The following is a 27,283-nucleotide window of genomic DNA, read 5'->3' on the forward strand; positions in this document are numbered from 1 at the left end:
TCTAAAAAATTATTGTAGCCTAAGGTTTATTGGACTTACTCTAAAGTCCAAACAGGTGATTTGGCACCAAGGACGATGGAACAGTGTCGTTGGAATCACTTCAAAACAATTTCAGCTGATGAACAATAATAATAATAATAATAATAATAATAATAATAATAATAATAATAATAATAATAATAATAATAATAATAATAATAATAAAACACCCACAGCCAGAACAAAGAAATATATGCAGGTTTGAAAAAACTTGAGTAATAAATTATGACAGAATTTTTAATTTTGGCCAAAATATTATTGTAAATAGCTCTTTCTTTCTTTCTTTCTTTCTTTCTTTCTTTCTTTCTTTCTTTCTTTCTTTCTTTCTTTCTTTCTTTCTTTCTTAATCAAACCACTATTTAAAAAAGGTTGCTTTTTAATCTTGAAAGATCTGGCAACAATGCGTAGAGTGCTGCAGGGACAGACGGAGGAAGAATCGATCTGGCATAGCTTACTCAAGAAACGTCCACATTTGACAGTTTACCAGTGTTTGAGTATTGAATAATACTAATTAAAAAACACAACTGCTGCCATAAACGCAATATTTTCTCTTTACATGGCTTGTGGTTTCAGTTCACGCGCCCTGTGTGTGTCGGAGGGGAGGATCATGCGCGGCTGAAGACTTCAGTCCGGATGAAGCATCCGCATCCTGAGCATCCTGATAGACAATCATAGCGATGATGGAGGGACGACACGAGTTTTTATGCGGGGTTGTTGAGGGTAAGTTTACCCACACATGCTTGTCTGAGAGGCACAAATACTACCAAATAAAGATGCATTCTTTAAAATGTATGTTTAACGTAAATTGGCGCGATTTTCTTAAAATAATTATTTACTACAATTGTTTACGGGAAGAAAAAAGCGCCACACTATAATGACATACATAATTAGCCTTTAAAATAACCCATTTCTCATTAATGGGCTAGTAGTGCAATGCAATTCTTCTAATTAAGCCACCGTGGTGCATCCTGGGTATTTATTTCCATATTTATACGTAGGATAGGAAACAGCTGGCCAGAAATCATAACACACACACACACACACACACACACACACACACACACACACACACACACACACACACACACACACACACACACACACACACACACACACACACACACACACACACACACATGCATGTTGTGCACATATTTTAATTGGCCATACTCTTATTTGTAGCTCAGTATCACATTATTGACTCAGTGGGAAATTTGTCTCTATTCTCTCCAGTGGAAATGTCACCCTGTGGGATTCCTGTAGTTTTTTCTTACTGACCCACTTATATCCAGTATCAGAACTGTTGCTAGAACACATATTCTAAGGGAACAGGGAAGAGGCGAGTCACAATTTACATGAACTACTATAAGTAAATCCAGTTTAACTTGCATACAGTTACGTAAAGTGATGCATATTATTGTATAGCAAATCTCGGCTTTGTTATTGTTTATTTTATTCGAACCAGGGTTTCCGGCATGGGAGGCGGGCATGCTAACAATTAAGGACGCTAAAGACCGCAGCCTCCAGCATGCTTCTTGAGATCAGGGAACTAGGAAGTGAGGTTTTACCTGTTCAGCTCTCACTAGCTCATCCCTCGTCTAAACATCACTGCCGTCCGGGTCAACTGCACCAAATGTAACCGGTCCTACTCTTACTCAACCTTTTTGTTCAGTCAGCGTGCCTCTTGAGATCAGGGGAGTGAGGTTTTACATGCACAGCTCTCACTAGCTAGCCTCTTAATTTTTTAACAATATTACCGCCCATCTCAAATCTGTTAAATGCAACTACAAGGCGTAAGATATTATAAACAATAACATCATGATTTTAAGATACCGTATTATTCACAATGCAGTAGTGCCAGTCACGTCACATTCATACCGGTAGTTTCTGAAGCAAATCAAGCAGGAAAATATTTTGGTTATGTTTTTCCATCAGCATGGCAGCCAAAATGAATAATAAATTATAACCAGCTACTGTCTTTCCTAGCTAAATCTAATCCTAGAATGCTATAACAACATGATGTGTGGTCCAAAACCCTGTCTGTCAGGTGCAAAAGTCAGCTACTCTCAGTAAAGGTATTGAGAGGTGTGCAGAGATCACCTCATCAACATGTGAAACTACCAGCCGCACAGTGTTCACAACAAATTCAAAAAGTGTCATGTTGTACAGAAAACACTGTAAAAGTATTGGAGTATATATTTGTGATCAGACAACTTGTGATCAAACTAAAATTAGTTTGTTTTTAAAATTTTGCACTGCTTCACCTCTTGGCGATGACACTGGCTGGTTTTATAATGGCCCCAGTATGGTAAGGATGTGCCAAGCCCATAATTCAGAGTCTGCCCAAAATCTGGCTGTTCTGAGTGGGTTGCAGTGAAGAGGAGGTGGAAGAGAACAGAAATACTGAAGCTTTATTATGGTGATGAAATGCTGCCTTGTGTTAATGGAGAAAAATCTAGTGTGTGTCTTTATGTGATATATCTGTATACTCTACTCCTTAGGTTTCTATGGGAGACCCTGGTCAATGGAACAAAGGAAGGTACTATTTCAATGGTGAGTATTGAGTCAGTGACTACACACACAGTTAAATGGGATGATGATTGTTCTTCATGTGCATTTGTATTACTAAAGGAACACAAAATGTTACACTTTATAGGCCAGGACTGGAGTTATATAATGTAATACGCAATATTGATTTGGATCATGTTGGTAACATGGTGGTATCAGAGCAGTACAGTAAGGCTGCCCGGGGGGGCGCGCAGAGCAGCTGGTGTGTTGCAGAGGTGTAAAGGCGTGTGGGCAGAGAGACAAATGGCTTTTCATGACTAATGGCTGGACATTGGCTGGTGCCAGTATGACTCCACTAAGCCACAGTTTCACACATCTTTATGCTCCACGATGAAACCAATTGCAAGGAACAAGTACATTTTCCCTTATAGCATTCAATCAGAGCAAGGGTGAAGTAGAAAAAGAGCAAAAAATAGAAATAAGATGCTAATGGTAATAATAATATAACATTTATTTGAAAATTATATTATTGTTAGATATATTCTTAAACTTAAAAATATTAATAATTGCTTGTGCTTGATTCATACTTTCTCCTTTGTTATTTGATATATTATTTTATGATGATAAAGATGATGCTAATAATAATTTAGTATCATAATTATTGTTGTTGTTGTGTTATACAGTGAGTCTTGGATGTAATAGGATAGTCATGCAGTGGTCGAAGGAAAGATAAAGAAATGACAGATTGTAAACATGTAATAGGATAGTCATGCAGTGGTCGAAGGAAAGATAAAGAAATGAAAGATTGTAAACAGAGAGATGGTGTAAGGGGTTAACAGCTTATGACCCAGGACCAGTAGTGGAGAAATGAAGACAAAGAGTCAGGATTGCAATTAATGAAAAGAAACATTTACTTAAGAATAGTTTATAGTTTCAAAAGCAGAACCCAGCTTTAAGTCTCACAAGGAGTTTGTAGGCCACGCTCCCTCTCTCACCGTCTCGTTGCCTCGCCCTATCATACATACAATTGTCCCAACAGTTATACTGTTTTCAATGTCTTATCCAAGTCATTACTGCAATGTGGACGGTTCTGACTGGCTCAGAGACAATGCACAGTCATGGTAAATTTCCACACATGTCAGTTAATCTGATGCACGTTTCTATAGAGGTGTCACTTGTTGACGCTTTCACCCCAGAATCAGGCCCGTAGTGACCTTCCAGATCTGGAGCAGGCGTCAGCTTGCCCAGAAGAAGAAGTCCACCCATCTCTTAGGGAGCCCATTGTACACCATTCTCAACACTGATCTGTAACATAAAATACTGCGCACATACACAGATACACAGTCTCTCCAAGGTTGGAGCTGATTAAGCTCCAGTTCTAACCAGTTCTAACCAAAACATACTGATAACATTAACATGTGCTTTCTTTCAGTGAGAGGGACACACAATAGTACAGGGAATATTCATCTTGAGTCTTTAGTGTTTCAGTAAAAGGAAATATAAAATGAATAAAATATAATATATTAAATGAAAGACAAATCCATATTTCATCTCTGGATGCCGGGCTAAGTGAGCAAACGCTGTTACCAGACCCTCAGTCACTCCTCAGAGACCAAATATACACTTTAGAAAACAAGAAACTAAAAGCAAAATCATAACTGGAAAGAATCATTATAATAATATAGGAACATAAATATTGATTAAGGTTTTGATTATGAATTGAATTAGGATATATATGTTACACAGGTATATTGAAGCGGCAGTGGATTTCAGAATTGCCCTTTCAATGGTATCCCTACTGTAAAGACCTTCCTATTCGGATCTGGTTTAGTGCTAATCTAGCTGGTGGCCATTATGTTTGCCAGCAAAACTAGGAAGCCTGGGTCTTCAAAAGCCTGATGGTGACACCAACACTCCAGCATCTAAAACTGGTATACTGTATGTTGCTTACCTGTGTCCCTGAACCTCTTCAGTCATAAAGCAGTTTTTCTGTCTATGCTGCAGCATAATGAACAAACTTACACTTTATCCAGTGAGCTGGTATGGACTGGCAGATCTGTGTTTGATTAGCTGAACTGAAGTTCTCCTCCCTTTGTGCTTAGCAGAGCTTCTTAAAGGGATCCCCTGGTGTTGAGACTTGTATGGCTTAATATAACATAAATGATGTCTCTTACTGAATTATGTAGTAGAAAACCCATGAAAGATCTACGTTATTTTAAAAATCGATTTTATATTTGGACCATGGGCGGCGCCATTTTGTTTGCGTTCTAGGTTGATGACGTAGATTGGTTGAACTCCTCAATCAGCTGGCATTACCCGTAGCTATTTTTACCACAACGCAACTCGAAAATTGTTTCAGAGTTAAACAAAACCAATGAATTCCTTTGTAATTGTACTTAAAACACACTCAAACATACATGTGCACACAAACTCACCTACACAAGTCACAAACAGATCGGCGGGCGGGCACACGACAGGCTCTGTTTCAATCGAGATGTTGGGCTGCTCAGTCTCCACGACAGGGGCTGAATCTGAAATCGACCCTATACCCTTAAATAGGGCATTATTTGAAGGGACGGCCATTTGTAGTGGTGTCCGACACCAGTGGACATGTTCGAGTGCAGTCATTCAGTCTCACGTTGCACCGCAATAACGTGTACAGCCGATTTACACACAGCTGTCCGACTTCACGCACTCAAACATACATGTGCACACAAACTCTCTCACACAGACTCACACACACCCCAACAGATCGGCGCGAACACACACACACACACACACACACACACGCGCACTGCGTGCGCGCATACATAACCCTCAATCTATTCCCTGTGTTGATATCCTAGATAGACGGTTGATAGTAGATTAACTGTAATGCCTAATGTAACTAGCAGAGGGAAATATCTAGGTAGGACGCTGGGATAAGGTAACGTGAGGAAGAGAGGCAGGATGTTTTGGTGATGATGCATGCGATTGAGACAGAGCAGTCTGTCAGGTGTGTGTGTGCGCGCCCGCCGATCTGTTTGTGACTTGTGTAGGTGAGTTTGTGTGCACATGTATGTTTGAGTGTGTTTTAAGTACAATTACAAAGCAATTCATTGGTTTTGTTTAACTCTGAAACAATTTTCGAGTTGCGTTGTGGTAAAAATAGCTACGGGTAACGCCAGCTGATTGAGGAGTTCAACCACTCTACGTCATCAACCTAGAACGCAAACAAAATGGCGCCGCCCATGGTCCAAATATAAAATCGATTTTTTAAATAATGTAGATCTTTCATGGGTTTTCTACCACATAATTCAGTAAGAGACATCATTTATGTTATATTAAGCCATACAAGTCTCAACACCATGGGATCCCTTTAATATCTTAAACTGAATGTGAATATTTTATGGTAATACAGCTATATAATTCCATGACATCTTTATAGAAACACTTTTTTTAACAATGGCTTACTACATAAAATATTACTGATTTAGGGCAAGGGACAGTTCCATCAAATGTCCCAAATCTGGCCCATGTACATATATGTTTGTTTGTATCTGTGTCTTGATCAGTGACAGAAATTGAGAGTTCATGGGAAAGTGCATGGGAATCCATCTGAACAGGAAGAAAGGAGAGAAGCAAGAGGGTATACACACACACACACACACACACACACACACACACACACACACACACACACACACACACACACACACACACACACACACACACACACACAGTAGAGGCATTGGTCCAAACTCAGCCCTGGATGAAAAGATTAATAGTGCAGGCAAAAGAAGGGGGATGAGAACTTTTACACGCTTGAGTGAGAGCAGAGCGATTGTGCTGATGCAGTAGATGAAGGAATAGAAGGAGGGGGAAAAGGAAGTGGGGTGGAAGAGGGGGAAATGAGAGAATGATAGATTCTATCTCTGCTTTAGCATTTTAAATAGGTTGGAGAGCGAGAGACCCAAAATTAGCTTTGTGTGTGCGTGTGTGAATTTGTGCACACACGTTTGCTTGAGGTTAACATTTGGGAAGGTTCTTTAATATTTTAGACAATCACTAAATCACTCAGCCTCCGTCTATTTAGGGAGTCTGCTTTTCTCATGAGAGAACAAACAGACACATTCAATATGGAAGTGAAGATGTAATGATTAATTTATAGTTAGCATTTTTGTTGTTGTTGTAATTTTATGTAATGGCATTTTATGTATGTAATGACATTTTATGTTCGCTAAGTGGATATTATATATATATATATATATATATATATATATATATATATATATATATATATATATATATATATATATATATATATAATTTTGGTTGTAAAGGATACATCATTAAAATATTGATATTTTAACTGCTTTTTTCCCCTCAGTATTTTAGATTATGAACCTTAAATTATATTTATTTGCTTCACATATAGTATCTTATTTTTCATCTTAAGTATGCTTTTCACTGACATGCTGGTTACCAAACAAACATTTGGATTTATTTTTAAAGGGAAAACAGAAAACTATTTATTGTTCAATTCATTTTATAGATTGCCATAGTTTTTTCTCTCCAAATTAAATATTTTATTATTTTTGCATTTTAACATTTGTGTATAAATAATAAAATAAAAAATAACAAAAATAAACGAAGGCATGGTAAGAAGTTCCCCAGTTTTAATGTGACCTTCAAATTGATGAATGTGCAGTAATCGTGATCTTCCTACAATATTTGTTTAGATGATCTTGTCATGGGCATGGTCTTGAAATGACTGTACTGAAAATAACAATAAAATATCGCACTGCAGATAAATTATTTTTCTTTACATAAAGATTTAAATTCATAAAGGGACAGACCATTCACTTTTTTCCCCCTCTGCAAAAGAATCGACCCTTTGCTGTTGTTAAACTCATTCTCTGCAGGAAATGTGACCCCTTATATTATTAATGATGCAAGATCAATGGATGTCTCTATTTTCTGTCTGCCCCTCTCTCTCTCTCTCTCTCTCTCTCTCTCTCTCTCTCTCTCTCTCTCTCTCTCTCTCTCTCTCTCTCTCTCTCTCTCTCTCTTTCTCCCAGCGGTGTCTTGCTCTTTCCTTACACAATTATTTTTCTTATTGTGCATTTTCTCCCTTTCAGGATGCAGATGTGGGGTTTGAACACATATCTGTATGGTCCTAAAGATGATCTGAAGCACAGGTTACTGTGGAGGGAAGTCTATTCAGCAGAGGAAGAGGGTATGTTGAAGTTTGGGGGCTTACAGTATATATAATATAATATAAAATTTATATAATAATGAAATCTATTAAAAAAAAAAAACGATAAAAAACTTGATATATTTTTTGATGGTGTTTGTTGTAATGAATAATCGCAATAATATAGTGTGACTCCAGTATCATAAAGATGTCGTATTTGACATGCTATCCATGACCATGACAGTACATTTCTGTCAATGTTTTTTAGGGCCATATCACACCTGTAAACCTTTCACTTTCTCATTCTCTCTCCATCTTTCTCTCACTGTCTCCAGCTCAATTGAAAGCTCTGGTATGTGAGGCAGAGTCAAGAGGTCTGACGTTTGTATACGCTCTTTCTCCGGGTCAGGACATCGTCTTCTCCAGCTCTTGTGACCTCACACTGCTCAAACGCAAACTCAGACAGGTAAACAAACACAATTGGTTTCTGCCTCTGTATATTTTCATTTTCATCCCACTTTCTTGTGTACAAAGACAATTTTTTCCAGTTTATTTCATGTAAATGTTTTTCAACTTTAGCATCTGCACTGCTGTTGTGCTGTTTGACTAATTTAAAGGAAGTGTATGTAAGATTGTGGCCAAAACTGATACTGCAGATATATCCCCTGTCCCCCTCCCCCCTGACTCGAAGTTGCCAGATTGGCTGCAGGATCCAGCAGGAATGTTTGTATCTGCAGCTGTGGTAAACTAGAGCAGAGCTGGCAAAAAACCCAAAATGCCCAAAAACTACTGACATTGTGATTGGTAGATGGGTGGAGGGCAGAGCTTCAGGCCAAAACACAACATGTCAACATCAACATCAGTTGAGGGCTGCAACAACAACTTTTAAATGACAATATCCTGGCCGGACTACTTTTGTCAGTGATATAAGTATTTAAAATTAACATGATTTCTTAATGTCTAGTGACATATCAGGGCCATTTTATGATTAATTGAAATTGTTCATTGTCAGGCGGAAATTACGCAGCCGAATCATCGGGACTTCACACGTCATGTTCAGGTTGTGCAGGGGACTGTTGTCATATGTCAACAGTCATGGTTGAGGTTTATTATAATCGGATACCACAACAATTTATTTCAAAATCATTTGTTTGTTCGGCACATTTCAAGCAAGCTTCGCTCAGCGTCTTAAACTGAAGAAAAGGGCAACTGTATTCCTGCAAGCAGTAAGTAGCCTAGTGATTTATCCACTGTTTAAACAATTTCTGATTAAATTGAAAGTTTCTTAGAGAGACAGCATTGTCTAGATGACGCAAGATGCTAGTACAGTAACAATAGGAAACTCCAAGTACCACACAAAACTAAATAGTGTGTCTAATGACAAAGGGTAATATTATTTTGTATTACAAAATACAAACGTAACGTTAGATACGTTGCTTACAGATCCTTCACTCGATCCTTCTAGCAAACGTCACCTTTTTCACCATATAAGTTAAAACGACTGTTTGGCTATTCATTTTGTAAAAATATTAAGTTATATATTTATATTTTTGAGGACTGAAGTAGGCCTATGATGTTTTCGCATGCTTGTTCAGGGTACATCACAGTCACTGCGTAACGCTAGCCTACATTGTGACTAACTTTATATAAACATGCAATATCGTTGACGAAAAAAGACAAGTCTAAAATGTAGACTGAATGACACTATAAGCAGAACATCTCAAATGGAGATTGCTAAAATTCAGCTTACTTGTTTATTGGTGTTTTCAGATCATCCGTGCACGAGAGAGAGCTCGCGTGCATATGGTTGCCAGATTGGACATGTTTAGGTAAAACACCGGATAGTATACAGTTTTTTTTCTCACAGAAAAGCTCTGTTTAGGGGATTTAATTACTGAAATCTGGCAACCACAAACACGCAAGCTCTTTCTCGTGCACAGATGATCTGAAAACACCAAATAAACAAGTAGGCTGCATTTTAGCAATCTCCATTTGAGATGTTCTGCTTAAAGTGTCATTCGGTCGGTCTGTGTTCTGTCAGGACGGTCAGGACTAACAAGATGAACAGCTGAACTTCTGTGCTGTGAGCTGCTGAAATAAGCCAATCGGAGCAGAGCTCAACATTAATATTCATGACTTCCAAATAAGGCAAAAACAGAGCATTACATCCTAGGGACAATTTCTAAGGTTGTAAATGGACCTGTAAAACTGTATCTGGACAATTTTTGCCCTTAAATAAGCCAAATAACCTCTATGTAGATATTAGAGAACAATTTAAAATATTGTTTCAAATCCTTCTAGGGCACCTTTAAAGATCATGAATGCATTGTTCTCTTCATTGATTTCACCACTAGGTGTCAGACCTGGGCTGTCAAGCTTTTGCCCTCCTATTTGATGACATTGATCACTCCATGTGCCAGTCAGATACAGAGGCCTTTTCCTCATTCGCTCACGCCCAGGTCACCGTGGCCAATGAAATCTTCCGTTTCCTGGGGGACCCAGCTGTCTTCCTTTTCTGTCCCACTGGTAGGCTAATGCATAAATGTATATAATTTAATACATTTATCATAATAAAACATTTACTTAATGATACCTTAAAAGAAAATAAATACCGCTCTTAAGATCCAAACCCCATCCACATTCACTGTCTTTCGTTACATTTGTCTCTCATTCTTTCCTCCAAAACAGTACTGAGCTGTTTTTTCGTTTCTCTCTAGAGTACTGTAGTTCTCTGTGCACTCCTTGCGTGTCAAAGTCTCCTTACATGCTGACGATTGGGGAGGATCTTCTCCCTGGCATTTCTGTCATTTGGACTGGTGAGAGACATTTGCAGTGTACTTTAAGAATTCACACACAGTAGCCATGTTTTCATCCAAAGTTACAAAATTAACTTATGCACAAAACTGGAATATCGCGTAAATAATTTGTGAATAAAGCATAAATAATAAAGTTTCCATCCATGTGTTTAAGAGAACAAAATTGTCAGAAAATATATGCAATGAAAATAGAACCTAGTATAATCAGGGAAGCCACCGTGGAAAGGCATTTCAGAATGACCCAACCAACATTTGAGATAGTGTGCGATGAGATCGGTCCACTGGTTAGTCAGTTAACCAATAACATCCTCTGTTGAGGCAAAGTCATGGAAGTTTTATGTTGCGCATTAAGGGATTTATTTAGTGAATGTGTTCCCATGAGGATGTCTTCTTATTGGATAAAACTATATTTCACCTTAATTGAGTTTTAATGCATATTTTTTGTTGAACTGTTGCACATCTTTGCATTTTCATCTATTTTTTTAATGCAATTTCCCAAAATTTGTATAAAAATAGGTGGATGGAAACATAGCTAATGTAACTGTAGCCATAATAAACGTAACCACATTTATAACATTTACTTATTTGGCATTCTTTCTCCTGTAGGAAATAAGGTGATATCAAGGGAACTGAGTGCAGAATCACTAGCAGAGGTCCAGATGGTGCTTCGACGACCACCACTCATTTGGGACAACCTCCACGCTAATGATTATGACTCCCGACGTGTCTTCCTGGGGCCTTTCAAGGGCCGCCCCCCTGGACTCAGGGCCCACCTGAGGGGTTTGCTGCTAAATCCAAACTGCGAATTTGAAGCCAACTTCATTCCTCTGCATACCTTGGGAAGCTGGTATAAAGACGTGAAGGAAGAGAGGAAAGGTGAGAGCAGAATGGGACATATAGAGTAGAGGAGGATAGGGGGTTAGAACAGAGAGAAGCTCAGATATTATAGTATGAGTATAGCTCAAGGCTTTGAGATTGATTCCCAGGGAATGCATACATTTTAAAATGTACATCTTAAATGCAATGTAAGTTGTTTTGGATAAAAACATCTGTCAACTGCATAAATGTAAAAAATATAAAATAAAGTGTATAAAGGAATATTCTGCTCCTTGCTGAGTCTGACACAGTGTGACCTCTGCAGGTGATGAAGAGGCCTACAGTGTGGATAGAGCACTGTCAGCCGCCCTGCAAGACTGGATGAAGGAACTCAGCCTTCCTCTACAGCCTGGTACAATATCCCACCCTGACACAGTTTTTACAGTCTTTGAGGAAATTAATCTAGAAATGGTTGATAGATGTCACTGCACATTCAACTGGTCTAGGCATTGGAAAAAAATACACTTTACCGTTAAGATTATTAAAGGTCCCGTTCTTTGCGATTCCATCTTTCAAACTTTAGTTAGTGTGTAATGTTGCTGTTAGAGCATAAATAATACCTGTAAAATTATAAAGCTCAAAGTTCAATGCCAAGCGAGATATTTTATTTAACAGAAGTTCCCTTTCAAAGCCTACAGCGAACGGCCGGTTTGGACTACACCCCTGCACTTCCTGCAGGAATGACGTCACTAGAACAGTTTAGGCTTGTTCGACCGATCAGCGGCTGACTTGAAGCACTGCATGCCGGTTAGAAATTTTGTCCGACTTGAGACAGCGCCGACTGCATGTGACTGTGACGTATGTCAACAAAGTACCGCGAGAGCGATTCAAGACTAGCCGTGCAGATTCTCAAGGGGGACTGCAGCAGGCTGCTCGAGCTCTGATGACGACACACTGATCCACGATTGGCCGATTTACCGCATGACAGCGATCACGTGCGTTTCGTGTTTATTCTAAAACCTTACGTTACGCTAATGCTCATAAATCATTTATTTATAACAGTAAAACCTCTTTTCATGTAGTCGTGATGTTAAATTGTCATGTTTATTAAACTAAAACTGATAAAAACCGTTGAACACTTTATTGATAGTGTATGTTTATATGTTGAACTTTAATCTTGTGTAAATAGACGCTTTATTAAACAGCACATAAAGTATTGGATGAAAATATCATTTGAAGCATCTGTGTATTTGAGAAATATTGCATTTATTTAACTTCAGCTGTGATAAAGTTTGCAAACGCAGTGCCAGCATCACCACTAGAAGCAGAAAGTGTCCGACTTCACGTCTCTGTTTGCAGCTCCTCCCTGCCTGCACTAGGCTATTCTCGTCGATCGCATGCATCCAGCCGCAGCCGATGTTGAACACACCTTTTGTTGACTAACCCTCCGCCCACAAGAACACGCAAAATAGGGGGCGTGGTCTTGTTGCTCTCCCACGTGGAGAAGAGCCATAGACAGTAAAAGAAATGGACAGAGCTATCCCATTGACTTCAACGGCGGAAAGTGAGGCCAATTAGAAGCACTCACTTCCTGATGGCTGAGCGTACTGCGCAGGCTCAGACTGAGCTTGACGACGGAGATGTGACGTGAGCACCTGTCTGACAGTTGTAGGTCTTCTAGTAGTTGTGGAAAGTAAAATCTTAATCACGTTGTTTAAATGTTTTGTCCCGTTGCTTTTGGCGCACTATCGGCTTCTCCCTATTCTTCTCCCTTGACTTTATCAGACTTTATGTCTCCACGCCCCCCTGACTGTCTCATATACAGTAAAAGATTGTTTCTGAGCGTCTCCTCAGGTCTATACGGTAATTTCTAAACTGTGCGACAGAGTCGCGTTGGTTGTGATGCAATCATTAGCCTATTTTGACAAAAAAAAACTTTTACAGGGCGATAGTGTAAGATACAAGGTAATGGAGCCTTTAATGCATTGTCGTGTTTCTTTATAAATAAACAATGGACAAATGGAGTCTTTAAACGCCTCAAATGTAAAGTTATTCACTGTCAAAGTGACTCAAAAATGAATGGGAGTCAATGGGATGCTAACAGCAGGTGATGGCTTGGTTAGCAATGGGTGGAACGTTCAGCGCTTGCATCTCCCCGTTATGGTAAGAGGCGGGACCTTTCCGGGCAAAGTGCGCTAAGCTGCTGTCCAATAACAACACGGGAAGCACTGGCCCAGTCAGATCTCGTTACGTATTTCTGAAGGAGGGACTTCATAGAACAAGGAAATCATCAGGCCGTTTTTAGGACAGAGAAAACAGCGCTGTACAGATAAGTAAATTGTGTGAAAAATACTGCATTTTTTTACATGCGAAACATGAACTCAAGTTATATTGCACACTGTAAACATAATCAAAGCTTCGAAAACACGTGTGAGATACATACGGGTGAGGGGTTTGAATGCTGGTCGCCATGTTGCCCCTCCGTCTTGAAAGTACATTAGCCAAAGAGGGACATACCCGTAAATTTAAGCTTCGCCTTTCGCGTTTTAACACTCAATGGCACCGTGTCGAATGTGAAGAGGGGGATTGCCATGTTAATCTTGGACTAAATCGGCCACCGTAGGAGTTAAAACGAAATCAGAATTGAGAGGAACAGAAACTATTATTCACTGCATGGTCATATACCTTTTCACCACTAGATGGGGGAAAATATCACACAGTGTAGCTTTAAAGTGGCATGTCTAGTCCTCCACAGGTCACAAAGAATCTCTGACATGAACCTGGTCTTTTAGTCCAGTTATTTCTCACCAGTTTCTGAAATATTCCTTTTAGGACGCCAGGTGAGGCCAACAGACCTCAAGCCCTCAACGCTCTCTGTTAAATCAAAGTCCTCCGATAGCTCAGACAATCAACGTGAAGCCCAGCCCAAATGTCCCATAACCACTTCCCAGAGCACAGGGGCTCTTGCTAGCGATGAAATCCCAGCAGACCCGGTTATGAGCCAGGATCTGAAAGCTGGGGAAAACCAGGTCTCTAGGAGCTCCAGCCATGAAAAGAACTCTAGAAGGGGATTGTGTTCTGGGAGGGCTCCTCTCAGCGAAGCCCAGGTCCGGCTGCTGGTTGGCTTGTACTACCTGCCACATGAACACGGACCTCCTGCTCAAAATCTGCTGCAGGATCTCACGTGGCTCAAAGTCAATTGTCACTGCGTCAGTGCCAATGGCAATGGCAAGAAGGCCTCGCCACAGAAGGTGAAACATACTTTTTATTAAATATTTTCTATTTACTACTGATTCATATGTCTTTCGGTCTGTTTTTGGATGCTACTGAAATTATAAAAAGTGATTCAACAGCTCATAATATGTGTTTAATGTGCTTGACAACCACAATTATTTATTTAAATATTTGTATTTAATATGGTACGTTTTGTACTTTCTGTTTTCTGTTGTTAATGGGTTAGTTCACTCAAAAATGAAATTTATGTCATTATGACTCACCCTAATGTCGTTCCACACCCGTAAGACCTCCGTTCATCTTCAGAACACAGTTTAAGATATTTTATATTTAGTCCAACAGTGAATGCAAGTGTATGCGCACTATACTGTCCATGTCCAGAAAGGGAATAAAAACATCATCAAAGTAGTCCATATGTGACATCAGTTAGTTAATTAGAATCTCTTGAAGCATCGGAAATACATTTTGGTCCAAAAATCACAAAAACTACGACTTTATTCAGCATTGTCTTCTCTTCTGTGTTTGTTTTCAATCCTTATAAAGATTCAAACGGTCATGAATCAGTGGATTGATTCATGATTCGGATCACATGTCAAACTGCCAAACTGCTGAAAATACGTGAAATTGGCAATACAAATCATGAATCAATTCTAATTAACTAATTGATGTCACATATGAGGCCTGTTGCATGAAGCTAGCTGAACAAACTCTGAGGTTCAGAGAAGGTTTAGAGTTGACAAATCCAGATAAATCCAACCTGGTTTAGATTAAGTTCAACTGTTTCTCAAAGCTTAGTACAAACATTCTCTGTCAACTCAGGTTTATCCAGAGTTAGTGATTGACTCTGAAGCGCGTGCACCTGAAAGTGTGACACGCGCAACAAACAGCCAATCACAGTGTCTGTGTTATTAACTTCATGGAAGAGAGACAGAGCAATTCACTTCTCTTCAAAACGTTTTGAAAATGATCATAAAATTAAATGCATTTACAGGAATAAACACTGCTGCTGCAGCTACAGTTTGAGAAGGCAGCTGAAAGATTTTCTGACTAGTATATCAATGCATAAAGTGAATCAAAGAAATATGCCTAATAATGATAGGTTCATAAAGAGCTCAAATAAATACACATTGTTTAAAAGAATTATGAATGCATGTTTTATATTTATATTCATATTTGTCTTCTTGTCAATTAATAAAATAATTATATGAATATATTATATTAATTAAAAGTAATTATAATTCATACAATATAAATATAATAAATAATAAGCGCCAAAGAATGAGCAATTTTGTCTCCAAAGGTATTTTCACTATAAACTGCAAATTTGGAACGAGAGATACAGGGGGTGTGGCTTTATTGCATCTTTACGGGCAGCTGATTGGTCCAGTTTAGGTTTGCGATCTTTAACTCAGAATAAAACCTGCTCCAGAGCAGGTTAGCCGTGTAGTGTAAGTTACCATGGTGATGAACACTTATAAAAACCAATCCACCTTCTTGAGCCTGAAAAAACAGAGTTTGTTCAAACTAATCTTGAACTTACCTAGGTAGCAACTGAAACCAGCTTTGTGCAACAGGCCACTGGACTACTTTGATGATGTTTTTATTCCCTTTCTGGACATGGACAATATGGTGTGCATACAATTGCATACGCTCTCGGACTAAATATAAAATATCTTAAACTCTGTTCTGAAGATGAACGGAGGTCTTACGGGTGTGGAATGACATAAGGGTCATTAAGAGTCATTAATGACATAAATTTAATTTTTGGGTAAACTAACCCATTACATTTTTTTCCAATTGCTAACACACAATTTTGCAAACTAGGCAACTTCACAAAACCACAAACCCAAACTGCAAAATTCCTCAAATATCTTTAATATTATAAAATGACGCACTGCAACCAAAACTACATATAGCATTATCAAAATCAAACTTTTGCATGACATTTCAACACTTCATTCATTCATATTTCCAGATTTTTGTCTAACCATATACACACTGTTGAGCATAATGAAAAGCACTCTCATCTTTAGTATGCTTTGCCATGATACTAAAATATGTTGTTCAAATTGTAGAAAATTCTTCAGATTGTTCACATGCACAGAACTATTTGCAGATACACACACTGCTGTTGAAACATTTATTATTAAAACGTTCATCAAACAAGTCAGTGCAATACATTGCAACATATGTGCAGCAGATATATTTACATTGGATAAAAAAAAATGCTCACAAAAATCAGTAGACTGAAGAAAACACACACACACACACATTGCATTTTTTGTGAATTGTGGGGACTTTCCATAGGCGTAATGGATTTTATATCATACAAACTGTACATTCTATCCCCCTACACTGCCACTCCCCCTAAACCTGCCCATCACAGGAAACATTTTGCAGTTTTACATTTTCAAAAAAACATAACTTACTATGTTTATGAATCCATTTACCGCTGGCTGGTCCCCACAATGTAGGTGATCTCAGGTTTATATTACATTGTGGGGACATTGTAACACTGTAACACAATGTAATATAAACAAGTACACAAACACACACACACACACCAATTTTTTTTTAAAGACATTTGAGTAGAGGTCTTGCTCATTTTGTTTTAGTTTAAATAAATGTGCTGTGCATGTCATTTTATTGTGTTAGCATTCGGAAAAAACTGTAATGTTTCTCTTGCTCTCTCAGGTAGAGGACTGGCGGGCCCGTGCGGGCCGTTTCCTGGCCGCGTGTGATGATGTGGCATTACTACACAGTGCTGTTGTGAACAGCATTAATAGGGCTGTTCTTTATGACCTTTACCCTTACATCTGGGACCTGAGAAACACCATGCTGGTGGCCAAGGCCTTCATCTGCTGGCTAGGTGAGAGAGATACTGTATGGATGATTAATAAGAAAGGATCTTGTCTTGTTGTGTAGATATTTTTTTGCCATGGAATTAATAAAACGTAAATGAACTTTGACTTTTGAGTGTGAATTACCATTAAATTGTGTCCTGTAGATCGCCCTTTCCTCCAATTTCCCATCCTCATCTCCGATCTTTTCACAAGCATATTTCCTTTCACAGAGGGTCGTATACTGAGTGAAGGTTCTCCACTAGGCTCTTGGAAGAACTGCTTCCACTGTGAGTGTCAAACATGCACTTTATATATTGTAGCATATTCATTTCTGCTTAGTTTTCTGAAGCAATATACTAGCTTTTCTATAAGGAACACAAAGAGACTTCATTTTAAAACATTAACAAAATTTGACTAACCTCAAACTAATGAACAGTAGTATTTAAATGAGATGCATAAAAAAGTGTTCTTGCAGTAGATTAACACTCTGGGATTGTTCACAGGGTGCGGAGCTTCCTCAGGGGCGGAGCTACATGGTGTGGAGGCGGAGCCGTGGGTGTTTAAAGGGGGGCTGTCTGGAGAGGTGCAGGTGGGAATGATATAATTAATGATTCAATAATGAAAACAATTCTGAATTTCATTAAATTAGGATAAATTGCTAGACTGGGTAAACCCAGACTGATTTGCCGGTGAAATGATTTTTCCCAGCAACTAGAAACCTATACAATCATATCTACTGCTTCTGTTACACTTTTGTGGGAACCAATCACATACTGGCTTATCCACCTGGTATGCTATTGGCAGGTGTAACAAGATAACAAATAGAGAAACTATTGCTGCGTTCCAATTCGCCTACTTATACTACGTTCTTAAAGTATGTACTCTTTTTGTGAAGAAAAAGTATATACTTTTGAGTGTGTAGCAGAAGAGTATGCAAGCTTCGGGACATACTACTTTGCCATCTTTAACCATTTCAGCACCGTTTATATGCCCTGTACTGTAAGTCATCCTCAGATTCGTCACAGTTCAAATCCTCCACATTCAGATTAATCTCCTAACGTTTGGGAGAGAAATGTAGCCGCACGTTGATCTGCCATTTGTGGTGATCTGCCATCTTTAATGCAGAGACTCTCCTCATGTGGTTACAGTTTATATATAATGATGCATTTAAAAGTTAATGGCCAAACGTGTCATTACAAAAGTTCACAATGCTGCTGCAGGTAAAATATAATGTGTACAACACTGAATAAATACATTTTTGTCAGGTTAAATACTGATAGTTGGTCACTCAAACCCCTTTATCTAAACTTCTCTAATTAACCGTCGGACTTACACATCCATCATGTTTGTAATTTTTTAACGCTTTTTATCCGCGTTTGTAGTTCTAATCTAATCCTCGTCCAACTCACAATGGGTTGTGGGCAATATCAGCCGTTAGAGTGCCCATCGATCTGCACTTCGAATTCGGAACGGAAATAGTAAACCATCCGGGTATCTTTGGAGTACTCTTTTCAACATACTATGATTTGGGACATACTAATTTTATTTTCGAATACTATTTAGTATGGATAATATGCGAATTGGGACGCAGGGTTTGGGTATGTTGTACGTTGATCACGCCTTTTGCGGTCTGATTGGTTGAAGGACTATCCAATTATATACAGAGTCTTTCAAATAATGCCCGTTTATCACGCCTCTTGTGCAGTAGAAAATACAGAGCAGACTCCCCAGACCAATGTTCAATCTTAAATTGAGCTTGGTCTGGTGACAGCCAGACAAATAAATTGCCAGATTAATTTGGTGTAGTTTTTTTTACAGTCTACTTGATCTTTTCCTGTGTCATTCTTGTTTTTTTAATTTATTTCTCTGGTGTTGGTGTGAATCAGATGCTTCTGCCAGTGGGGACCAGCAGTGAGTTATTCAGTCACCCTCCCCCTCTGTTCCCAACCTCTCGGCTTTACAACATACGGCCATTCCAGCAAAAAGACAAGGTGACTCAAGCATATTATTAACTTACTGACTCACACCTCATTATACATTTATGACTCTTATCGTTGATGTTTTCTTCACAAAAATGTAGGTCGAACTGTACAGATTGGTGCATCAGTTGCATCAGAGGGGTAAAGGGAGCCAGGACACTGCCATCTCCCATCCAGACTTCATTGGGGACAGGCAAGAATTGCTCTCTATCTCAATGTTCTGTTTTCTTTATTGTTCAATAGATACCTCCATCTCAGTAAGAAGATATATTAATTGCAGTCACGGATTCCTGAGATAAAAAAAAAAAAACATTTCAAATTTCCAATTGGAAATTAATTAAAAATCATGATACACAAATAAGCCATTTAATATATAATAATTGAATTAGACCAAAGACCAAAGTCCTGTATATATATATATATATATATATATATATATATATATATATATATATATATATATATATATATATATATATATATATATATATATATATATATATATATATATATATACAGGGCTTTAAGTGGCCCAAAATATGTGCTGGTACTCTATTATTATTATTATTATTATTATTTTTGCTGACTCCTCTCCTCCCCTGACAACAACTATATTGAAGGGGTTTTATACGTAGGGTTGCCAACTTCTGGAAAAGACTTAAGGGACAATTGTGTTTCTTTAAAGGGGGGGTGAAACACTCAGTTTTAGTCAATCTCATGCCAATCTTGAGTATCTATAGAGTAGTATTGCATCCTTCATATCTCCGAAAAGTCTTTAGTATTATTATATTTATAAAAGAAAGATAGGCTGTACCGAGTCTTTCCGGAAAAAAAACGAGCAGCTGGAGGCGTATCGTGTGGGGGCGGAGCTAAAGAATGAAGAGCACACCCAAAGCGGTGATGTCCTCAAGCGTGGAGAAGAAAACACTACCCTAAATCAGATTCAACTAATACATATATGATCCACAATCAGATCCGGAGGCTGAAATAAATTGAACAGGAGAAGCAACAACAGCAGGACGTCCGTCTCTGTGGTATGTACTGTATTTAGTGGCCTGTCAACATTTGTGTGTGTTTACTCACAGTTTATGAGGACATGATTCGGTTTATGGACTATTGTATGTGACTAAACCTTAGCAGTAGCAAGCAAAACGTTTTTTCACATCAGACTAGTGTAACGTTATACATAGAACAACAATGGAGTAACCGTTAGCGCATTTGAATGACGAAGCACGCTTTGTGAGAACGTTAGGTTTATGTTTGGGTGGTTTTCCAATAAACAAACTAACACCTATAGTGGTCAGCTAAACAAATGTATTTAAACACAGACCATAGATCGCATGCTCCATTGATAAATTAACTAACATTATACACGATCGTGTTGTTTACCGATGTTTACTTACGCGACGATAGCCAACAACAGACATTTGAAGCAGTTTTACTCACCGCCTGTTTCCAAAGCACGACCGTGAACCTTTATCGTCACCGCTCCATCAAAAATACACTTCTTTGGTAACTGTTTGGTGAAGTCCTGTGACAGCAGTGACCGTGGAGATCCACTTTTGCGACACGACTGAAGCGATGTTGTGAAGCTTCCCGTCATTTCTGCGTTCAAATCAGTTCAAATGCAGCGCTGCCTTCCCGGAATGCTGTGCTGAAGCGTTGAAGTCGTTTGACGTCACCCATAGGAATAAAGTGGAGCACGGTGTGACAGAAGTGTTGCACGGACGAGTGGATCTGCACCTGAGAGCAGTGTTTATGGGTGTGCATTTGCTCCTTCGCCTCAGTCACGCGCGCGCGCACCCTTCAGGGAGAAGAGCCCGTACGGCCCATACAAGGACCTTCCGCTCTATCGACGTCAAGCCAACCCATAAACGAAAAAAACTCTCTGAAACTTGTGAGAAACCGGAAGGAGTATTTTTGACACAGAAATACTCCATCAAACGTCCAACTTAGTTTTTGAAACTTTGTCTATGTTTAGGATGGGAATCCAAGTCTTTAACAGTGTAAAAAGCTCAGTATGCATGAAACAGCATTGCACCCCCCCTTTAAGAAAATAAGGGACATAATAAGGGACACTCAAAATATGTGTACTGTACCACGCAGTGTAGTTATTTCACTGTCTGCAGTTAAGTGTGTGCCGGGTCTCAGACAAACACATTTGAGTCATTCTGTGTCAAAATCTGCCAAATTTTCAAAAAATTCCCAGATTTTGTTAATTTTGTTTCTGAAGAAAGTCATAAATTAAATAAATTAAGAAAAAAAATTTTTTTAATGTGATGGATGTATATTTACTGAGTAATTCAGTATTTTGTAGTGGGGGTCAGAATGACAATTTTCACAGGGGTGTAAAAATGACTTTAGAAAGATGGCATCATTATTTTATTTTCACACAGAGATTAGTAGGTCTATTAGTGAAATCTGTTGACTTTAGAAATCTTTGTTGCATTATAAGCCAACAGTGACATTTCAAAAAAGGGAAAAAGCACTAAACTAAACATAAACTAGAAATGTATCTATTTTTTATATACATTTCTTTTAGATACACAATTGAACATTGCTGTCTGAGTGCCATCAATATTTTTCCCATACTGAAATGTTGCTGTTGGAGCATAAATGATACCTGTAAAATTATAAAGCTCAAAGTTCAATGCCAAGCGAGATATTTTATTTAACAGAAGTTCCCTTTCAAAGCCTACAGCGAACGGCTGGTTTGGACTACAGCAGGAAATGCAGGGATGTAATGACGTCACTAGAACCGTTTGTTGACTAACCCTCCGCCCACAAGAACACGCAAAATAGGAGGCGTTGTCCTTTTGCTCTCCCACGTGGAGAAGAGCTGATGGTGATTTTATGCAGAAATGTGAGAAATTCCAAAGGTCTCAGATACTTTTTCATGCCACTGTATCTCAATATACTTCTATATTCTCGTTCTTAATACAATTTTCTTTTGTACCCTTAATTTTAATGGCCATGTGGTTCAGTCCAGTAGGCATAATGTGACTCCATGCTCAAATTACTGAATATTTATTTTCTACACTAAAGGGATATTAAATACCATCAACCTCTATTCAAAATTATAAAACGTAAAAGGTGTTTTTTTTCCCTCAAGACCGGCCCGCTTAAAGCACTGACTGTATATATATATATATATATATATATGATCAAAATTATGACTCACTACATTGATTAAAATACAAATGCTTACCACATTAAATACTAACAATCACAGACAAAGAACTGAACCAAACATTATACACATACTTAACAAGGGAACTAATGATCGACAGCTGAATGTAATAAGTAACCAAGGAGACAAACTTGGAAACAATCAATGCTAAACTGAAATGAAGCACAAGAAACAACCACGTAGGAATGAAAAGACAATTAAACAAAACATTATCCTGACAGTACTCCCCCCTCCCACAAGGCACATCCTTGTGCCATATGCCCAAGTCATTGGTGGAGAGAAGGAGTGGGTTTAGGATGAGGGCTAGGAGAAGCTGGAGAAGGGCAAAAGACAGGATGAGCCCATGAATACCACGACAGAGGAGAGAGGAGCCAGGGCGGAGCTCTGGTCGTCTTCCTGGGTGAAGTTTGGGAGTCAGTTGGAGCCGAAAGGGCTGATAGGTTGAGGTGGAGAAATGGCCCAAGAGGCCTGATGTGTAGTCAGGGGATCCGCTTCACAGAGCCCTGCTGGTGGTGAAGGAGCCCGAGGCAATGTTGGTGGTAATCAGCAGCGAGAATGGAACTAAGGAGCTATAAGACACCAGTGGGGCAGGTAAGTACTTAGAACTTACTTAGTACTTAAGAAATTAGACAGAGTCAGCAGAGAGGATGGTGAGAATGGGGTGGGCAGGACTTTGGATGCGACCTGTTCTGGCTCTTGGGGTAAACTCTTTGGCTGCCTCTAACTCTGGGCATGGGTTAAATTTTGGGAGACTCTGGCCTGGGACAATTTCTCCTTTCTGGAGCGAGCAGAGAGATGACTTGTGGTGATGAAATACAGTGGGGCAAAAAAGTATCTAGTCAGCCACCAATTGTGCAAGTTCTCCTACTTACAGTTTTTTCCAATTGCTAACACACAATTTTTAAACAAGGCTGGTTTTATCAAAATACTTAACACAATTCACAAAACCACACACCCAAACTGCAAAATACCTCATATATCTTGCAAAATCAAACGCTGCAACCAAACCTACGTATAGCATTATCAAAATCAAACTTTTGCATGAAATTTTAACACTTCATTCATATTACCAGATTTTTGTCTAACTAAATACACACTGTTGAGCATAATGAAAAGCACTCTCATCTTTAGTATGCTTTACCATAATACTAAAATATGTTGTTCAAATTGTTCACATGCACAGAAATATTTGCAGATACACATGCTGTTGAAACATTTATTATTTAAATTTTCCCCAAACAAGTAAGTGTAACATATGCACAGCAGATATATTTACATTGGACTGAACAAAAATATGCTCTGAAGAATATGTAAACTGAAGAAAACACACACACACACACACATACACACACACACCTGGTGTTTGGCCAGGCGGCACGTGTGCTGGCCAATTAGCTCATGTAGTGTAATTATGAATGGTAGTGTTTTGAAATGGCAAACATGTGACTTTATGTCAGATAGTTGTGTCTTATTCAGTAAACCATGTGCAGCGCATTTAGAAAAGAGCCATTTTAAATTGTAAAATGTGTGTAAAGCAGAAAATGTGTTTAGACTTTAGGCTTTAGACTTGAGTTGAGGTGTTGCTCTCTGTGTGTCAGTTTAAATAATTGTGCTGTGCATGTCATTTTAGTGTGTTAGCAATTGGAAAAAACTGTAAAAAGATGAGACGAGAGAGGCCTGTAATTTTCATCATAGGTACACTTCAACTATAACTATGAGAGACAGAATGAGAAAAAAATCCAGAAAATCACATTGTCTGATTTTTAAAGAATTTATTTGCAAATTATGGTGAAAAATTAGTATCTCTGTAAAAAAAATAAGTATCAACTGTTTTCATCTATGTTTGATCAAATAAATGCAGCCTTGGTGAGCATACACGGCTTCTTTCAAAAAACATTTAGTAAAAAAATCATCCTAATCTTTTATATATATATATATATATATATATATATATATATATATATATATATATATATATATATATATTAGAGAAGACCGATAAACTAGCTGAAAAAGGAGTTTGCACCCAAATGTAATACCTTAATCTATTTTTTCTAAGTCCTAAAAAAAAATCAGTCGAGGTATAGGAGAAATATCAGTCTGTTTTGTGTTTATGTTTCAGGTGCCTGGGTGCGTCTCTGGCCTTGTGCCCAGAGTATAGCTTAGTTCTGGAGGATGAACTAGGTGTATGTGGATGCACTGTGGGCATTCTGGATGTCCGCTCCTTTGCCAAACGATGTCAGGCCACCTGGCTACCTGCTATGAGGGACAAATATCCTTCACGCCCCCATGGAGCCAGTGGGCATACTGCAACAAAGGTCAGTTACAGCCTAACACAAAACTACACTTTAGACACAATTATACTGTAGCACCTTTAAAATGGCAGTAGCAACCATCTAATCCTGAAATGGTTTGAATCTTAGGAGGCGCTGCTGTTTTTCCATGAAGAACAGGACTACCCAGACTCCCTGCTATATCATTTCCCATCTCAGCTCAGGCTTGAGGCTCTTCCTGAACTGGTGGACTGTAGTGTCAGTCGTAGTCTGCTAACAGCCTTGCTAACGGCCCTCAAAGCTAATGGTGCGCTAACACTGATTGTAATATGAAGCCTTTTATACAAGATATTAGCCCTGATAACCAAGTATTTCTTCATCAGGTTCACAGGGTGTATTCTGCGAGGTCCTGCCTACAGATGGATTACGGATGGAATTTCTGACAAAGTTGGGATTTCTGGAGATCCTCCGTGGAGAAGCACGGCCTAGAGAGGGCATCGTTTTAGGGAGGCTGTTATAAGCAAATAGCCAAAACACACATGATCCAGAGGAAAAAAAATGTTTTTAGATCTGGGTTTAAAAAGTGCTTTGGTGAAGTGTTGAGGTCTATTCGAAAGTCTGAATTTTGGTGGGGAGAAATAAAATGAAACAATGCATTCTGCATGACATAATCAAATCCACAATCAGATAAAAAAATACCATACTTTGATGATCTGAAATTTCCAAAGGCTTCAAAGACAGAGACTAAGGGTGTGTTCACATTTGGCATGTTTAGTTGGATTAAAATGACCCCTGGTGCGATTGCTTTGTTAGTGCAGTTCATTTGAACATGTGAATGCGGCCATTCGAACCCTGGTGCATACCAAACAAAACAAGGAGACAGAGACCGCTGAAAAGATGGACTGAACAATATGACAGGGATTCAGTGAAATGTAGGTATGTGGTTTAACAAGAAGTTAAAAAGAAGTTGACAGTAATTGTGGAATTATCAGAAATTGTCAGTAGGTACTTATGTGATTATTTTCTGACATATTGTCACATTGGACTTGGTGTGAACAGGCCTTTAGGCTTCATGGCCAAGGCTGGGGCTGTGATTAAACATTAGGGACAAAATGAGAATTGAATAGTGATGACTTGTTTACAGCTTAATCTTCACTAATTAGCATTCTGTTTGCTTTCTCACTGCACAATGCATCTGAAGATCTCTGATCGGTTCGCACAAACCTTCGGCTCTACTCTTAGGGTAATAAAACTTGCCATTTTTTATTGAAAGTGTCTGTTGCAGCTGTGGATGGCAGTAGTAGGAGAAAAAAGCACAATATTTCTCTTTTGTATTTAACACTCTCTCTCTCTCTCTCTCTCTCTCTCTCTCTCTCTCTCTCTCTCTCTCTCACACACACACACACACACACACACTCCTGAGAGGCAAAATTATTGTTAGCACTAGCCATCTCTCTTTGACCTTTTTCACGCATACACACACTCACTTATTCACTCACTGTATGCACGTCATTCCACAAGTTCAGTAATATGCCTTCTGATCTTTAATAGCCTTCTTTAATCACCATGGGCAATCAGAAAATAATTAAATACGTTTTTGCTCCATTTATTTGATATTGTTTGATATAATCTTGTAGATTTTTTTGCTATCGTTTCTGGTCTTTTTGTACATTTATGGTAAAAGACACTTGATTGTGCATGCACACTTTAAGGCATTCAGTTTTTCATTTTTAGAGCACCTTCACTATTTCTGCAGGTTTTAATGTCGGAATTGTGATATTTACACTGAAAGGTCTAAGTTTAGGTAGTAATATTTAATGTTAAATTGTTTGCATTTAATGTTTTTAAGGATTGTGGTACAGTGCAACTGCAGGTTTTGTAATAATGGAATAAAAAGTGTTTACAGCATAATTAAAATCATTTCTTTCTGGCAGAATGTCTATCTTTTGTTTATGTGTATGTTCTATATTTACATGATATTTCACTGCCTTAGTGTATATATATATATATATATATATATATATATATATATATATACATATATATATATATATATATATATATATATATACATATATATATATATATATATATATATATATATACATATATATATATATATATATACATATATATATATATATATATATATATATATATATATATATATATATATATATATATATAGGACTCTTAAAGTACTTATATGTACCTTTTAAGCTACTAATATGTACCATTTAGGGTTGAGTAAGGTACAAAGATGTACCTTTTCACTTTTGTACCTTAGGGTACTGCCCCAGCACATGATAATACACACACACACACACACACACACACACACACACACACAGGTTCAAAAGTTAAAATGATACATGCACTTGAAATGCAAATGCATAAAACAGTAACATT

The 27,283-nt window shown here is 38.2% G+C and overlaps 1 protein-coding gene across 1 annotated transcript; it reads left to right on the top strand.

Annotated features, from left to right (window-relative positions):
- Positions 1-460: 460 nt before the first annotated feature.
- si:dkey-183c6.8 (protein O-GlcNAcase) lies at positions 461-26,810 on the top strand. The gene is made up of 17 exons (XM_067444268.1): positions 461-759; positions 2,541-2,592; positions 7,668-7,765; positions 8,059-8,189; positions 10,078-10,249; positions 10,441-10,539; positions 11,146-11,415; positions 11,681-11,767; positions 14,188-14,606; positions 17,284-17,458; positions 17,663-17,719; positions 17,936-18,021; positions 19,319-19,423; positions 19,513-19,604; positions 24,724-24,919; positions 25,025-25,181; positions 25,258-26,810. Exons 1-17 carry the CDS (start codon positions 717-719, stop codon positions 25,392-25,394), a joined length of 2,376 nt encoding a protein of 791 aa, XP_067300369.1. The 5' UTR covers positions 461-716; the 3' UTR covers positions 25,395-26,810.
- Positions 26,811-27,283: the final 473 nt, after the last annotated feature.

Source organism: Pseudorasbora parva, chromosome 1 (assembly GCF_024679245.1).
Source record: "Pseudorasbora parva isolate DD20220531a chromosome 1, ASM2467924v1, whole genome shotgun sequence".
NCBI lineage: Eukaryota > Metazoa > Chordata > Actinopteri > Cypriniformes > Gobionidae > Pseudorasbora > Pseudorasbora parva.

What these genes read in the sequence shown, in the direction of transcription:
- si:dkey-183c6.8 (XM_067444268.1), top strand. Translation starts at nt 717, where the DNA reads ATGATGGAGGGACGACACGAGTTTTTATGCGGGGTTGTTGAGG. An exon ending in CATTTCTGTCATTTGGACTG is followed by an intron (nt 10,540 to 11,145) that starts GTGAGAGACATT and finishes TTTCTCCTGTAG; the next exon opens with GAAATAAGGTGATATCAAGG. An exon ending in TTGGAAGAACTGCTTCCACT is followed by an intron (nt 17,720 to 17,935) that starts GTGAGTGTCAAA and finishes GATTGTTCACAG; the next exon opens with GGTGCGGAGCTTCCTCAGGG.